Source organism: Mauremys reevesii, linkage group 1 (assembly GCF_016161935.1).
Source record: "Mauremys reevesii isolate NIE-2019 linkage group 1, ASM1616193v1, whole genome shotgun sequence".
NCBI lineage: Eukaryota > Metazoa > Chordata > Testudines > Geoemydidae > Mauremys > Mauremys reevesii.
This window is the reverse complement of record NC_052623.1, coordinates 154,300,766-154,316,259: the sequence shown is the minus strand read 5'-3', so window position 1 is coordinate 154,316,259 and position 15,494 is coordinate 154,300,766. Positions and strand designations below refer to the sequence as shown.

General features: G+C 43.7%; 1 protein-coding gene across 2 annotated transcripts in view; it reads left to right on the top strand.

The window, feature by feature from the left end:
- SRPX (sushi repeat containing protein X-linked) overlaps positions 1-15,190 on the top strand; it is a 73,137-nt gene extending 57,947 nt beyond the window's left edge. For both annotated transcript variants that reach the window (XM_039523319.1, XM_039523408.1), the window contains 6 exons: positions 2,808-2,934; positions 6,827-6,948; positions 7,716-7,895; positions 10,684-10,817; positions 12,435-12,556; positions 14,653-15,190. In XM_039523319.1, the coding sequence (XP_039379253.1) occupies positions 2,808-2,934; positions 6,827-6,948; positions 7,716-7,895; positions 10,684-10,817; positions 12,435-12,556; positions 14,653-14,833 (866 nt within the window). In that variant the 3' untranslated portion in view covers positions 14,834-15,190. The remainder of the gene's footprint in view (positions 1-2,807; positions 2,935-6,826; positions 6,949-7,715; positions 7,896-10,683; positions 10,818-12,434; positions 12,557-14,652) is intronic.
- The last annotated feature ends 304 nt before the right edge of the window (positions 15,191-15,494 follow it).

Below are 15,494 nucleotides of genomic sequence, written 5' to 3'. Positions count from 1 at the left end.
GAGTGAGGAAAAAAAGTGAGGGGGAAAGGAGAACAGGAAAGTGTTTCCCTAAAGCATCCCCTAGAGGAGGAGTGGAAGTGTGAAAATGCTTCTTATTTAGAGACTACAGCAGATGGATGAATTGCAGTGAGAAGAATTTGAGAAGCTGAATGAAATCAACCCTTAGGAAGGTGACAAGAGAGGAGGAGCAGTCAGGTGACAGGGGTGAAGAGAAGGGAGAGCTGAAGAAAAGAGAAAAATGTGAGGAACAGGGCAAAGGCAAGTGCGCTGTGTGACTGGAGTGCAGAGAGGTGGATTGGTATCGAATTCAATGGCATAAATAACGATTCAAAGTCAAAGGAAGTGCTAGCAAGTCTCGTATCTAGAGCTGGAGCAAATCACAAAACCTGTTGTTCACAAATGTGTTGGTATCTTTTCAATAAAGCTTCACTTTGAGTGTGTTTGCAGCACTTTCTGTTCATTTTCCACAAGCAAGATTTTGCTCTCACCAGAGCTGGCAGAAAGTGAATTTAGGGCTGAAGCATAATTAGTTTATTGTTTATTATTTAATTGGATTTCTGTATTGTCAGCCACAGTTGTAGACCAGGACCCCATTATAGACGTTGGCTCATCCAGTAAGGGGAAAGAAATAACACCACGTCACTCAGGTGAAAAGTATACTTGTAGGAAACATAAAATTAATTCATGGGTTGAAAAAAACATTTGCCAAACAGCTTTGCACAGCAAACAAATCTGCTTAAAAAAATGCAGTCTCTTGGCAGATAATACGCACATGCAAAAAGGGCTTAATGTGCTACACAGTTTGTTCACTGGGAATTGCTCACACAGTATGAGCCTGTTATTCCTGTTAGCTGCTGTCCTGCTGACTATTCTGTGTAACCTATTAGAGGGTGACTTGATTGGCAGTACTGCAGGGAGAGATGTGGGTGGTGGAGGTGGTTCACAAGGGGTTGGAGGTTGTTTGTTTTGTTAAATTCTGTTTGTACCATTCCTGAAGCTTTATGGATAGCTACTGTGTGTTGTATTTGAATATGATGGAGACAGGAGTCTCTGCTAACACCTAGGGAGCGCTTTATATTTTCAAGGCACTTAAATAACACCACTGGGAGGTGGGTAAGTATAATTTCAGTTGTCCAGATAAGGAAACCAAGGTACAGCTCATAAGTGTGTATCTACACAGCCTGTGGAAGCGAGCCTCCCAGCCTGGCTCGACAGACTCAGGCTAGCAGAACTGGCACTAGTGCACTAAAAATAGCTGTATTGACAGCACTTTGAAGTAGCAGCAGGAGCTCTGACGCCTACATGGAGGGGTGGGCCTCAGAGCCTGAGCTCCAACCCAAGCTGCAAGTTCAAAGCTCTGCTCAGGGCCGGCTCCAGGCACCAGCTTATCAAGCAGGTGCTTGGGGCGGCAACTCCGGAGCAGGGCGGCACTTTCAGGTATTCGGCGGCAGTTCGGCGGAGGGTCCCTCACTCCCGCTGGGAGCGAAGGACCTCCCGCTGAATTGCTGCAGATCGCGACTTTTTTTTTTTTTTTTTCTGCTTGGGGCGGCAAAACCCCTGGAGCCAGCCCTGGCTCTGCTTATACAGTTGTTTATCGAGCGCTAGCGCAAGACCCGCTAGCCTGAGTCTGTCGACCTGGACAGGAAGGCTCGCTTCTATGGCTGGGTAGACATAGCGTAAGTGACGTGCTCAAGGACATATAGTCAGTGGCAGAGCTTTGGAGAGAATTTCAACCTCAAGCTCAGTTCGCTAGTCAAGGCTGCCTCAACCTTGCTGGTGCTTGGATAAAAAAAAAATTCATTACCATGGTGATATTGGTACTTTATTATTTTATTTATTTATTTATTTATTTATTTAGTCTACCTGGGAGATGAAAATAGAATTTATTATGCCCATCTCTCACTCTTCCCCCCTACCCCTTTGAAAATGGGAGACATTAACATGTGCTCTATGTGCACTGGGTTCTGATGTTAGAAATCATAGCACCATAGGGTTAGAAGGGACCACAAGAGTCATATCTAGCGCTAACCCCCTGCCAACTTGCAGAATTTGCTGGGTCTAAACCATCCAAGACAGATGGCTGTCCAGCCTCCTTTTGAAAACCTCCAGTGAAGGAGATTTCATGCCTAGAGAAGTCATGGAATCTCCTTCACTGACTGTTCTGACAGTTAGGAAATTTTTCCTGAGATTCAATCTAAATCTGCTATGCTGTCGTTTGAATCCATTGCCTCTTGTCCTGCCAACTGTGGCAAGAGAGAACAATTTTTCTCCATCTTTTTTATGGCCTTTCAAGTATCTGAAGCCCGCTATCATGGCCCCCCTTAACCTCCTCTTATCCAAACTAAACATACCCAGTTCCTTCAGCCTTTGCTCATATGGCTTGTGTTCCATCCCTTTGATCACCTTTGTCACTCGCGTCTGGATCCTTTCCATGATCTCTACAGCCTTTCTATACACCAATGACCAAAATTGGACACAGCACTTCAGCTGAGGCCTAACCAGCGCTGAGTAGAGCAGTACTATCACTACCTCTGTTAATGCAACCTAAAACTGCATTGCTTTTTTTGCAACAGCATCACATTGCTCACTCATGTTTAGGTTGCGATCCACCACAACTCCCAGATCCTTCTCAGCAGTGCTGCTGCCAAGCCATTTATCTGCCATTCTGTATTTGTGCATTTGGTTTTTCTTCTCCGAGCGTAGCACCTCGTGTAGACAAAGTGGTGTGAAGCTGTATCACAAAGTACACTGTGAGCTGAGTAGTGAAAAGAATTAAACTATGGGTTCTCTGGTGCTTATTTTAACAGATATGGAACCTCCTAGAATCCAGTGCCCAAGTGTGAAGGAGAAAACAGCCGAGCCAAATAAGCTGACAGCCCGTGTGTTCTGGGAAACCCCAGAAGGAAGGGACACTGCTGATGGTATTTTGACAGAGTAGGTGAAACTATTGTATTAAGTGAAACCCTGAGGTCACTTGTTTTGCCTTGTCCTGGACCCCCTTTCACTAATCTAGGTGATATGCTTGGTCAACATCCTTCCCCACCAGTTCTGTGAAGGAGTGAGCACTTGCTATTGGGTCCGTGTGACCTGTCAAATTATAATGCAGGCTTAGCTGAAAAAGAAAATCTGACATCTCAGACGCCGAGGTAGATCGTTCAGGAGTTGGCATATAAATAGCCAGTAGACTGTTTTAAAGCTAATGAGATCAATTTGTTAGCATTTTTGCCCACACCTGTGTTGCAATAAATAGATTTCCAAAGGGCCTTTTATGGCTCTGTTCTCTCCTAGGGGCAACACTTTGCATATGGGGCAGCACCTCTTAGGTATACTAAAAGTGAGAGGACAGTACTGCATGAGGAGAACTGTGACTGTGTTAAAATAAACAAGACCATTGTGTGCTAATAACAATCTCATATGCAGCTTTAAGCTTTCACATAATATAACATAGTTACTATGATACTGAGTTCTTCAGTAAGTTACTTTTCAAGTGACAACATCAACTTGAAATCTATAATATTAAAAAAGGAGTAAAATGTAGTTTCAGGTACTACATTTGCTTTGGAGACCCCTGGCAATTCTTATAGTTTTACAGTCACATTTTCCCTCCCCTTCCTGCCCCCCAGTGTTTTTCGCTTGCCTGTTAGGATGTTAAAGACCCGCACAAACAAAAGGGGAAATTTACTAATTTCTATGCTGATGGTGTCCCTTTTAATGGCAGCAGTGTCTGCCACTTCCACTGATACAAGATGGGCATGATCAAAATACTTTAAAGATGATTATATGGAAAATCATTTAGTTTACTGCAATAAGCTTAATCAATCCATCTGTGAACTCACAGAAGCTGCTAAAAGAATTGAATAGTTGAGAAAATCGACTTTCTGTTCACTGAAAGGTAAAGGCATTTTTATATATCAGAGTATAAGCTGGAGGAATTCATTAGATAAATAACAAATGCTAGTGCTTGTGATTGCAAAAGAACTACTGTGATGTTAAGAGCCACTAAAGAATCTCTCATCCTAAAATAAGAACTTTGGCCTGTCAGTTGTTCGGTGTCAGAATAAGGAAATTACTAATAATGCCCTCTGCCTCCTACACACACAAACACTCCCAGTGAAATGGTGTCACATGGTAAAAATAGGAGCTGTATAATCCAATGTAATGGGACAAATAACTGTTCCTAATCCAGGGAAATAGCTATTAGTCTATGGACACTTTCTGTGAAGGACATATGCATTTTCAGAATTTCTGTTGTCAACTCTTGTGATTTTACTGCAAGTCTTGTGATATTTGCTGCTTTTCTGAAAGTCTCAGTCCCTGGAGCCAGGTGAGTATGTGACTATCTGAGTTTTTTCTTAATGAAAGTTTATAGCCCTAATTATTATAGAGACATGTGACCCGAGTTCACCCTAAAGGCTTTAAAACCAGAGTGTAAATAATGCCCCCCTCCAAAATTTATCTAAAGAAATCATAAGATTATTTTTAAGGCAGTCTCATGACTTTGAAGCCTGACTCACGGTTTTTGGATGGTTGGGGTTAGTAGAACTGTTTACTGTGCTGGTAAGATGGTTCAAGGTCTGATTAAACGAAGCTGCCATGCAAGAACCCTGGATTCAGGTGCCACCTTAAGCCCCATTTGTTCAGCTGGAAGCATAACGTTCAGAGACTCATTATCAAGGGACTTGCCATATATATCAGGCTATAGCACTTCCCTAACAGGTGATTAAAGAATATTTATTCAGTTTCAAGGCTTCTTGTCCTCTAAGCTCCAGACAGCAAGTATTCACAATTTCTGCATATGGAGGGATGAGAGCAGGGCCAGATTTAGGCCAATTCCACCAATTCCCCCGAATCGGACCCCGCGCCCAGTGAGAATCTCTTCCCTGGCTAGAGGCGCCTTTTTAATTTGTACTCACCTGGCGGCGCTCCGGGTCTTCAGCGGCACTTCGGCGACGAGTCCTTCAGTGCCACTGAAGACCTGGAGCGAGTGAAGGACCCGCCACCGAAGTGCCGCCGAAGACTCGGAGCACTGCCCAGTGAGTACAAGCCCCATGTGTTTTTTACATTTTTTTTTTTAATATATAGTTATCCCTGCCAGGGCCCTGTCGAAACTGTTCGAATTGGGCCCCGCACTTCCTAAAGCCGGCCCTGGATGGATTGAAGCTTCTTGAACCATGCTTAGTCTGGCCCTGGGCTATGAGTTTCTGCCTTGAGAGTTTAGAACTCTCTTGACATATGCTTTGGTTGGAAATGAGCAGCTGAGCTGAAGCCTGCAATGGGATGCCTGCCTTTCCTATCACAAAAAGAAAGATATTAAATCCCAATTCCTCCTACCCTTTTGGTATGTATAGTCTGGCACAGAGCGGTAACCTGCAGTGTTAACAGATGGCTTTTTAAAAACAAACAATGAGAGAAACAAGATGGGTGAGGTAATATCTTTGATTGGCCCAACTCCTCTTGGTGAGAGAGACAAGCTATGGAGCTACACAGAGCACTGCGTAGGTTGAAGACTTATACATTCCACAAACAGAAGTTGGTCCAATAAAAGATATTTCCTCACCCATCTTGTCTCGCTAATATCCTGGAACCAACATGGCAACAACAACAGTGCAAGCAAACAAACAAGCAGTGGTACTCTACTAGCCCTGACTGATGTTCAAATCCTGTACAGCCAACTATCCTGCTACAATGAATGATGCTCAGTTGATCTAGATTCTCCATCCAGGTATTTTTGTTTCCATGGAAGGAAAGAAACAAATTCATGCCTTTTTTAGCTGTGACATGAAATTTAAATAAATAAATAAAATGCCATTGACAGTTGTCTTACCGCGATGCGAGTCACACTACCTTTGTCTACACTAAGCTGTTAGCAGTAGTGGGTAACTTTGCTAGGAGTAGCCAGGCTGCTGCGACTTTATCTCTTAAATGTTGTGGGCTCTGCCACTCATCCTCATCACAGGGATAGAGAATAAGATGGAGGGTATCTTATTGCTCTTATATAAATCAATGGTACGCCCACATCTTGAATAGTGCGTACAGATGTAGTCACCTCATTTCAAAAAAGATACACTGGCATTAGAAAAGGTTCAGAGAAGGGCAACTAAAATGATTAGGGGTTTGGAACGGGTCCCATATGAGGAGAGATTAAAGAGGCTAGGACTTTTCAGCTTGGAAAAGAGGAGACTAAGGGGGGATATGATAGAGGTATATAAAATCATGAGTGATGTGGAGAAAGTGATTATGGAAATTTTTTTTACTTGTTCCCATAATATAAGAACTAAGGGCCACCAAATGAAATTAATGGGCAGCAGGTTTAAAACAAATAAAAGGAAGTTCTTCACACAGCGCACAGTCAACTTGTGTAACTCCTTGCCTGAGGAGGTTGTAAAGGCTAGGACTATAACAGCGTTTAAAAGAGAACTGGATAAATTCATGGTTGTTAAGTCCATTAATGGCTATTAGCCAGGATGGGTAAGGAAGGGTGTCCCTAGACTCTTGTTTGTTTGTCAGAGGGTGGAGATGGATGGAAGGAGAGAGATCACTTGATCATTGCCTGTTAGGTTCACTCCCTCTGGGGCACCTGGCATTGGCCACTGTCAGCAGACAGGATACTGGGCTAGATGGACCTTTGGTCTGACCCAGTATGACCGTTTTTATGTTCTTATCCTCCTCTTGTTTTCTGTCACTCGACAAACTCTCAGCACAGCCAGGCAATCTGAACATTCCCCAGTGACAGAAGGCTTTCCATCCAAAGGCTGTTAATATTTTCCTTCTGGAGAAACCCTAACTTAATTTCTGAACACCCGGTCTATTTTCTTTCATTTTTTAGTGTGATTTTGAAAGGCCCATCCCCTGGGTCACATTTTTCAGAAGGTGACCACAAGATCCAATACACTGTGTATGACAGAGCAGAAAACAAAGGCACCTGCAAATTTCTTGTTAAAGTCAGAGGTAAGAACAGTGTCAAATTGTGTAAACAAAACTAGTTAATACTTATGTAAGGTAGGGTGTGTGTGTGTGTGTGTGTGTGTGTGTGTGTGTGTGTGTGTAAAAACTTTTCCCACTGGAAGAATATTCTGTCTCGTACAATTTGAAAATGCCTGAATCAACTGGGGGAAGTTAGGGAGCCAGTGAACTGAGCTCTGGGGAGGGATCTAGGGGTCAGATGAGCAGTGGGGGGTCTAAGAGACAGATAGGAGCTCTACTGACCAGCCCAGCTCTGCGTCTCAAATCTGTGCCTCCTCCCCTGCCCATGCTTCCCCTGCCCACTTCCTCCCATTATCCAGGCCCTCCCAGGTCCATACCTCCCCTAATATCTAGTTGTTGTTGACCAACAGGTGAGTCACAGCTCAGCAGAACTTCCTCAGATCTGTACAGGGCTGCCATCTGCCAAACTATAGGACGTTTGGCAGGGAGAGCAGCTGCTTCTGTCACGGAATTGAAAGCTGTGGGTCTCTGACAACCTGGGCTTCAACTGTCCCTCCCCTCCCCAATCCCGTGTTACTAATATATAAACTAGCATGTGTGCATAAACGATCCAGCAATCAATAGCTAGATTCATATTTTAAAAAAAGAAGTAAGTGCTGGGTTCTCTTTGAAAGCTGCTAATAAGCAGCGAGCCAGAATGTCACCTGAATATTAGTACAATATGATTTCATTAGTAGCACTGCTCCGGAGATGGGGAATTATTTGATGTTCTCTCTTTTTTGTATTTAAAGTTAGGCGGTGTGGTAAACTGAATGCCCCAGAAAATGGCTACATAAAATGTACAGGTGATGGAGATAACTATGGTGTCACCTGTGAGTTTTCCTGCATTGGGGGATATGAGCTCCAGGGAAGCCCAGCCAGAGTGTGCCAGTACAATTTAGGCTGGTCAGGAACGGAGCCAACCTGTACACGTACGTGAGTACTTTCTTACCTCCTGAAAGGTCAGCGAACAGGATTGCTTGTACTTATTGCACAAAGAATTTGCCTATGGCACTGCACACAGGTTCATGATTTATGTGTATGGCACAGATGCTGTCTGTTGTTCAAAGGCTGTCCCCGGCTGTGTATAGAATCAACCTGGATGCTGCTGCTAATGAATATACAACTGTAGCATTTTTCACAAGTCTCTTGGTAATGCTTTGGAGCATATTGTGTATTGGAGAGGACAGAGACAAGCCAACAAGCTCTGCGGTTAATTAACTGAAAGCTTCTTATTCCCCTCACATCAGTTCTATCACATCTTTTTGTAAGTTTGACTCTCTCTTCTTTTTCTTCCACCAGTATCAGTGTGTACAGATTTTCTTACTCTGGCTTTTGAGTTTTCTTTCTTTCTCTTCTAGTTCTCATTCCATAGTGCTCTTCAGATACCAGTTCTTTGCTGATAAAATTGATTATCCATGCACATTTGATTACTGAATGCCCTACGTTCTACAACTGACACTGGGCCCAGGCAAATTTTACAAACTAGATCCCACTTGGCATCTGGAATAGGTGGTGATTTTTACTGGATTGAGAGTGGGAGGGTAAAGCCTCATTTTTTTTTATCCATTAGAAATAACAAGTGCAACATTTTACCCTTCCTCTTCCCACACATCATTTGCCTCTTTTTGCAACTTTATCCTTGGGTGAGGATAGTGTCTTACAATTATATAGTACCTTTAATCTCAAAGCTCTTTACAGGCTTTGCATTCTGGAGTCAGTACAGACAGCACTAAAGTAGAACATTGCAGCAACTGTTTAACTGCACCCAGCAACATTACACAACAGTTTTTTTAAAAAGGGAATGGAAAACAAACTGATGACCAGTTGAAACCACATTAACTACGGAGGGTGACATTTCAAAAATCACCTAAGTGACTTAGGCACATAACTTAGACACCAGAGTTACTCAGGCACGAGTGAAAATTTCATCTGAAATCATGAAATCTGACAGCTTTAAAAAGCATTCTTCATAGTGCTTTGCTGGCTTAGGGGCAAAATTTCTCCATTACTGCTTCACGGAATAGAATGAATAATAGATTTCTAAAGACTCTTTCAAGTCAGTTCTGATTAAGCTATAGAAACGTGCCCAGCATTGTGCAGTCCTCAGTTTTAACTTGTGTTTTAAAAACTAAGGGAGGAGTATCTTCACATAATCCCCAAAGTTAGATCATGTTCTCCAATGTTTTGTCCAGGCCAAATGCTGAATCCCTCAAGCAATCAGGATTCCACCATTTTCCAAACAAAACTATTCTACAATCTGAGAGATCTTGCCATCAGGAAAAAATATTTCTCTTGCTCAACCTAAATTGTTTTCCTCCATGATGTAGTGCCTCTGTAAACAACTCAAAACTGCACTGGTTATTTTTGCTGTCATATCACTTTGCAAATGCAGATCTAGTCTGCTGTTCCTTACCTCCCCTCACCCTGTGTGAACATGACTCTTTCCTGGTTTCTATTCTTATTGTAGGTCTGTGTTTCATGTCTTTTTTATCTAGATGTATTGCCTAACTTTTTCCCCAGCTGAATCTTATCTTATTTTCTGTCCATAATTCTAATCTCTATAGATCCCATTACACTGGTTCATGCTAGCACAGTTTAGTGGCATCTCTAACATTAATTAATGTGCTACTTACATGTCCTCGTCCAGATTGTTACTGAGGAAGCTGTTAAATATGATAGAATCCTGTGCCAACTCCTGCAGCCATCCCCTGCTGAGGGTCACTAAAAATCTTTACCCGCCAATTAGCTACCTTGTCGTCCATAATTACCCTTACTTATGGTCCTTCTGACAGTTTTCAGGTTACGACAGTGCTCATTAGCCAAGCTGATTGACTCTAATTTGGCACGTATATTCTCTGACTGTTTCCAATGCTCAATACTAAAAGCTAAAGTTTATTACACCAACCACTTTTCCACTCATTTTCTTATTCTAAAACAACTCCCTCCCCTCACCAATGTAGTTCATCTTGCAAGACTTCCCCTGCCCCCCAGTAACTCCATGCTGCTTGTCTTTCATGGTCCATTACTCTCTCGATGTTTAGAAGGTATTTTCTCTTAGCCCTGGCTCCATTATTGTACTCATGATAGAAGCTGGACCCCAGGTGCAGAGATTGTCAGGTTCACTCTTCCTTACCTATGGTTCCTTTTGTGTGGGGAGGGAGCACTAGACGCTAGTTCAGTTTACTGAGGAAACTGATCATCTTCATTGCTGTAAAAATTAAACAAGCTTTCATAGCTAAAGTTGTGTCTACACTTGGAGACATACTTGTGCTAGCTCTCATCCAGCTAGCAAGCTTAAAACAGTCATGTAGCCATGCAGCGGTGAGCAGCAGCATGGGCTAGCGGTGCGGAGTACAGACCCACGGGCTGCTAGCCCTACTCACTGCTGCCCAGGCTGCTATTTTGAGAGCACTAGCTGGATGAGAGCAAGTACGAGTATGTCTGTTCAAGCTGCAAATCATACCCCCAGCTCCAAGCTTAGATAAAGCCTTAGAGAGAGGGACTGCTTGAAATCATGGCCCCACTGCTGCCTATGGCAAAACTCCCTTTGATTTCAGTGGGACCAGGATTGTACCTTTTGACTTTGGCCCTTTGCCATCCATACCCAGCCCCTGCATCCCCCTCAGGGCATGCATGTCCAGCTGAATAACTGTGCCTGCTACAGTCTGAAAAGGGTCTGTTTCTGGGAGCTCCACAGCTTTTGTTTTTTAATTCCAGCTATGAATATTAATGTTGCTGTGAGAACTGCAGCGGCCCTCTTGGATCAGTTTTATGAGAAACGGAGACTACTAATTGTATCAACTCCTACTGCAGCCAATTTTTTCTACAGGTTGCAATTGGGAATGCTGCAGGTAAGACATGGTCACTTTTGCCAGGTTTTTTTTTTTAAACTTGAGCCCCCAGATCCTCAATTGGTGTAAATCAGTCAGTCGTCATTGACTTGCCCTCTCCCTGCAATGGAGCTATGCCAATTTACAGCACTGAGCATCTGGCCCAAGAGCTGCTAGTTTTGTAGTAAACATGTTTGCAAGGCTCTGAAATATCATCAGCTTCAACAGTGCTCCAAACTGGACCGTTCTAATTCACTTTACTCATGGGTAGGGTACAGTTCAGTGGGGTAAATGAACCAAACACTGGCCTTCACCTGGCTCTAGTTTGACCCTGTTCTATCTTCCCAAGAGAAATTAATGTTGTGCTCATAACCAGCTAATACCAGCACCACCATCCAGTTCTTAGCAAACTCCTGAAGGATTTTAAAGAAACCTCCAGTCATTCTTGTTGGTAAACTGTTCATCCAGGTCAAGCTTGCGTTGGCTGTCTGCAAAAGTAACTAATACACCAGTAACCAAAGGGTCACGGAATCCAAATTAATCATCAGCCAAAGAATTGTTTTCGTGCTAGTCCTGAATGTAGCCTCAGCGTGGTCCTGTTTCTAGGACTTGCAGAAAGCGCTCCAAATTATTTAGTATAAACGCCAATAGTATTTTTTCTCAAGGTAAACGAAGACCAGTCTTTATAGAAGACACACATCTTTGTGGTGTTTGCTCCAAAAACATGGAATGATGACAACAGTCTTAGTTATTCCCATTGAAATTAATGGGACTCAGGTGCCTAAATACCTTTGTGAATCCCACCCTCAGAGCTTATCAGTTTATCTAACTGTAAACTTTACTCAGGCTGTTGTCAGGGTTAGTGACATGCAATGGGGTGCACAAGTACCCAGAAGAGAGAGATTGTTTGCCAGCCCAGCTGGGAGTGGAGCCATGATTGGTGGCCATGAGAACTGTAAATTTACTGCCTGCTACCCTTGGAACACAATTCAGCAGTGATAATTATGTGTCACTTGCAAATCTGGACTTCTGCTCTTACTCTGATTTCCCCCCCATATATTCCAGAAGCCAGTTGTGTAATGTAAAAAAAAAAAAAAATTTAAAATGGTGTTTCAACATTTTATTTTAAAAATATGAGTGGCTTGACCAGTTAATACAACCAAATTCTCAATTCCTAGATGACTTTTTTACCAGGTTAAATTTAAGTGACGCAAGCCTTTTTTCCCCACTGCTCTCCATGATCCTCAGACAATTTGGCAAAAGAGAACACTTTTCTAAAGCGGGCTCACATTTCACATTCTTTGTTTGGGTGCCAGATTGAAGTGCTGGCAAAGTTTTTAATAGACTGGCATCTTTTCAGTTCATTACCAAGACATCTAAATTTTACTTTGGTGGTCCTTTTTTTTTTAATAATCAGCTAAAAATCCATGAATGTAGCAGAACTGCCACCTTCCTGACTCCAGAAAACATTCTCAAGTTCCCACTGCTGACTTCTAAATTAAAATAAGAAAGTATTTAGAAAGAGCAAAGATTTTGAGCTCTGTGTAGAACATCACCTTATTGTGCATTTAATGTAAACAACTCTTATAATTAAATCCAATCATAATATGTATTTCTGGTTTTTCTCGACTCCTTTAGCCAGAGCAATGTGGTTTAGACCTCCGACATGTTACAGTGATCGAATTGGTTGGTGTCTTTCCAGCACAGCTAGGAAGAATAGGAGTAAAGTTGCTGCCGCCAGCACTTGCTTTGCAACTCAGGTAAAATGAAAAATCTCACCATCATTCAGTTACACCTCAGCAGCTGTGGGTGTAATGTAGTCTTTTTTGTTCCTTGGATCCTTTTTATAATCGAACCTTGTTTATCCCAATATAACATCGGCAGTGAAATGTATTTGTGTGAAGAGGATCCCAACAGTACACATCAGTGACTTATTTCCAAGAATGAATTTTATATAGACAGGGTGGTACTGAATGATATCAGGGGGGTAGGGGGTTGCTATCTGTTTTTTTTTAAACTATTTGCAGCACAGCTAAGCCTCAGAGTTTGTTTGGTCCTGATTGTGCTCTAGCTACTACACAGTCACTGTAAGCTGGTCTTTGCTCTCTGTAAAAGGAATGTTGACGAAATGCACAGATGAACTAGCACTTGAAAATATTTCCTATTGAACCACGCTGTGAGAATTTGACTCTCACAGTGTTCAGTTTTGTTGCCACTTGTGATAACTAGGTGGTTTGAGCAGCCAGGAAGACTCTTCCCACCTCACTTTCCCCTGCTAGTGGATTCCTCAGAGAGGCAGTCATGTCACTAGTGTGCCACTAGTCCTTTTCAACTGCAACAGCCTAGACTGTACAGAGCGAGCAGCGTGTATGTCTGTACTGCACCTGGCCCAGCGATGGAGGCCTGTGAGTGCTACTTCCTAGTCTATATAATAGAGGTGTTTGGTTTCCCCTTTATTTCACAAATTACATTGACAGTTAACACGTTGGGAGGGTTGCACTCAAGCAGCAGTCACAGTCTGCCCCTCCCACCCCTGGTTATCTCTGCTTCTCTTTCAGGTAGTGACCTATGTCCCAAAGGGAAAACACAACACCCTTGCGGGGCTGTGCAGAGCCGCTCGTGCGAGGCCACCTCCCTTAGCCCTGCCCCCTCCCGGCACTGCTTGCCTGAGCCCTGCCTCCCCCAGCAGCTCGCCCCCTCGCACGTTCCTCCACACCCCTACCTTTTTGACCAAAGCAGCCACTTCTCCCGTTTGCTCTTGCCAACTGATCAAGTTGGTTAGAGCAAGTGTCCACTTCTGCCAAAAAAGTTGGGACAGCTGGGAGAGGGCTGAAGCAAGGGCCTGTCCTGGGCCAAACGGGCTGTCTGGTCACCCTAGGCACTTGGGGTCTTTATTAAAGGCTGAACGAGGAACCTCTGTATCTGCTGCCAGGCCACCCCAGCGGCAGCAGCCCTGCGATCTGTGCAGCGCTACTGGACACTGCAGCCAGGCTAGAAGTGGTTTCCCTTTGAAGTCCCCCTTTTAGGAATGCGACAGGCAGGGCCGCTTCAGAAGGGAAACCACCACGGCCTTGCCCAGCCTGCTTGTGGCATTCAGCACTCACACAGGGGCCTCGGCTGCTTTAACGGCACTAAGGCTGGACTGGGAGTGGGTTAGGCTTTCCCTTGCAGTAAGATTAAGTGGGACTCAAAGTGCTGGAGGGGAGTGCCAGAGCCAGCTGTGGGGGAGGGAGGCAAAGTGGCAGGTGTAAATGATTTCTTACACACGTTGACATAGGGGGCTTCTCTGTCATGCCAAATTAGGACTGCGCCCTTTGAAGTCCGCTGGCAAACCTCTCAGGGAGCAGATGCTTAAGGTACAGCTGTGTAGTGCACACTCCTTTCAGCAGCATGCAGAGTACATCCACTACACTTCCCCCCAGCACAGGTGTAAATAGCAGTGGAGGTGGCGAAGCACTGCTTAGGCAAGTCAAGACGCTCCTGAGCCCTGTGGATACGTACCCAGGTTGCACCCTATCTGGCTCTCTACGTGCCCAGACCAGAAGTCACCTAGCATAAAATGAGATTGCAGCTGCCTTGACTGTCCTTTAATGTAGTGGCACAGCCTGCAGCACCTGTAAGTCCCTGAGTGCCACCTGCTCTGAGAGAAAGATGATGGTGCTGGGCCTGCTAGGAGCTGTATTCTCTGCAGACCTCACCTCCCAGTGAAGCACAGCTGTGGGCTGCATTTTGGAACTCTGGCTCCTGTAGCTTGGCCACCCCTGCCTTCCATCTCCTCCAACTCTTTCCTGTGTTAGACGTTCACGGGGCCTTATGGGAATGAGGCTGTTCAAAAATCGATTTTCTAATTTTTCAGGTTGTTGCTGCGCATCCCCCATCATAACTTCAGTGTGGTGGTGATGGACAAGCACGGCATGGACAAAGAGCGTTACCTTTTCCCACCTACACCGGCGCAGCTCTTTGCACTCATTGACACCTTCCCCTTGAGAAAAGAAGAGATGAAATTGCAAGCAGAAACTGGCCAGTCATGTACCTGATTCAGAATCATGGCGTTTCCTCTGGTAGTGAATTGTATGATCATCCCTAATCTCCCCCAGGGTGCTACACAACGCATGGCTTTTAAAAATCACTGATGTACAGATTTTGTGTGTGTATTTTTAAGTCTATTTTATTGTGTAGCTTCTCTACATAGGACATATGCATGATGCTTTTTTGAACTTTCAGCCATCTTTAGAGAAATTTGTACTTAGTACTACTCTCCTCTGGAAACCCTTGTACAGCTGTTAAGGAACCTAGTCATGGCTCCAAGAATTATTTTGGACATTTCATGCAGTGAAGTTTCTTTCTCACTGTTTATAAATCTTTTATTAATAAAATATTGTTTTGCAAACTCAGATAGTTTTGTTTAAAGGTCCTTGTGTGTGTAAAAGCTGAGCTCAAAACGGGGTCAGCCCAAACCAAAAACCTAGATCCAAATTCTTCTGGACAGTGTAATGTTGAAAATTTTGATCCAAACTTTGAAGCATAGGTTTTCAATGCAGAATCCCTCAACATCACTAGTTAGTCTGTGCTCCAGTTGTACAGAACAACTCTGAAGTGTAGTGTCCTTCATGCAATCTTTAGCTCACTTTCCAGAGTTTAATAAAATTACAGTCATAAATGGTAGTTGACAGACAGATGCCTAGGCAATGCTGAACA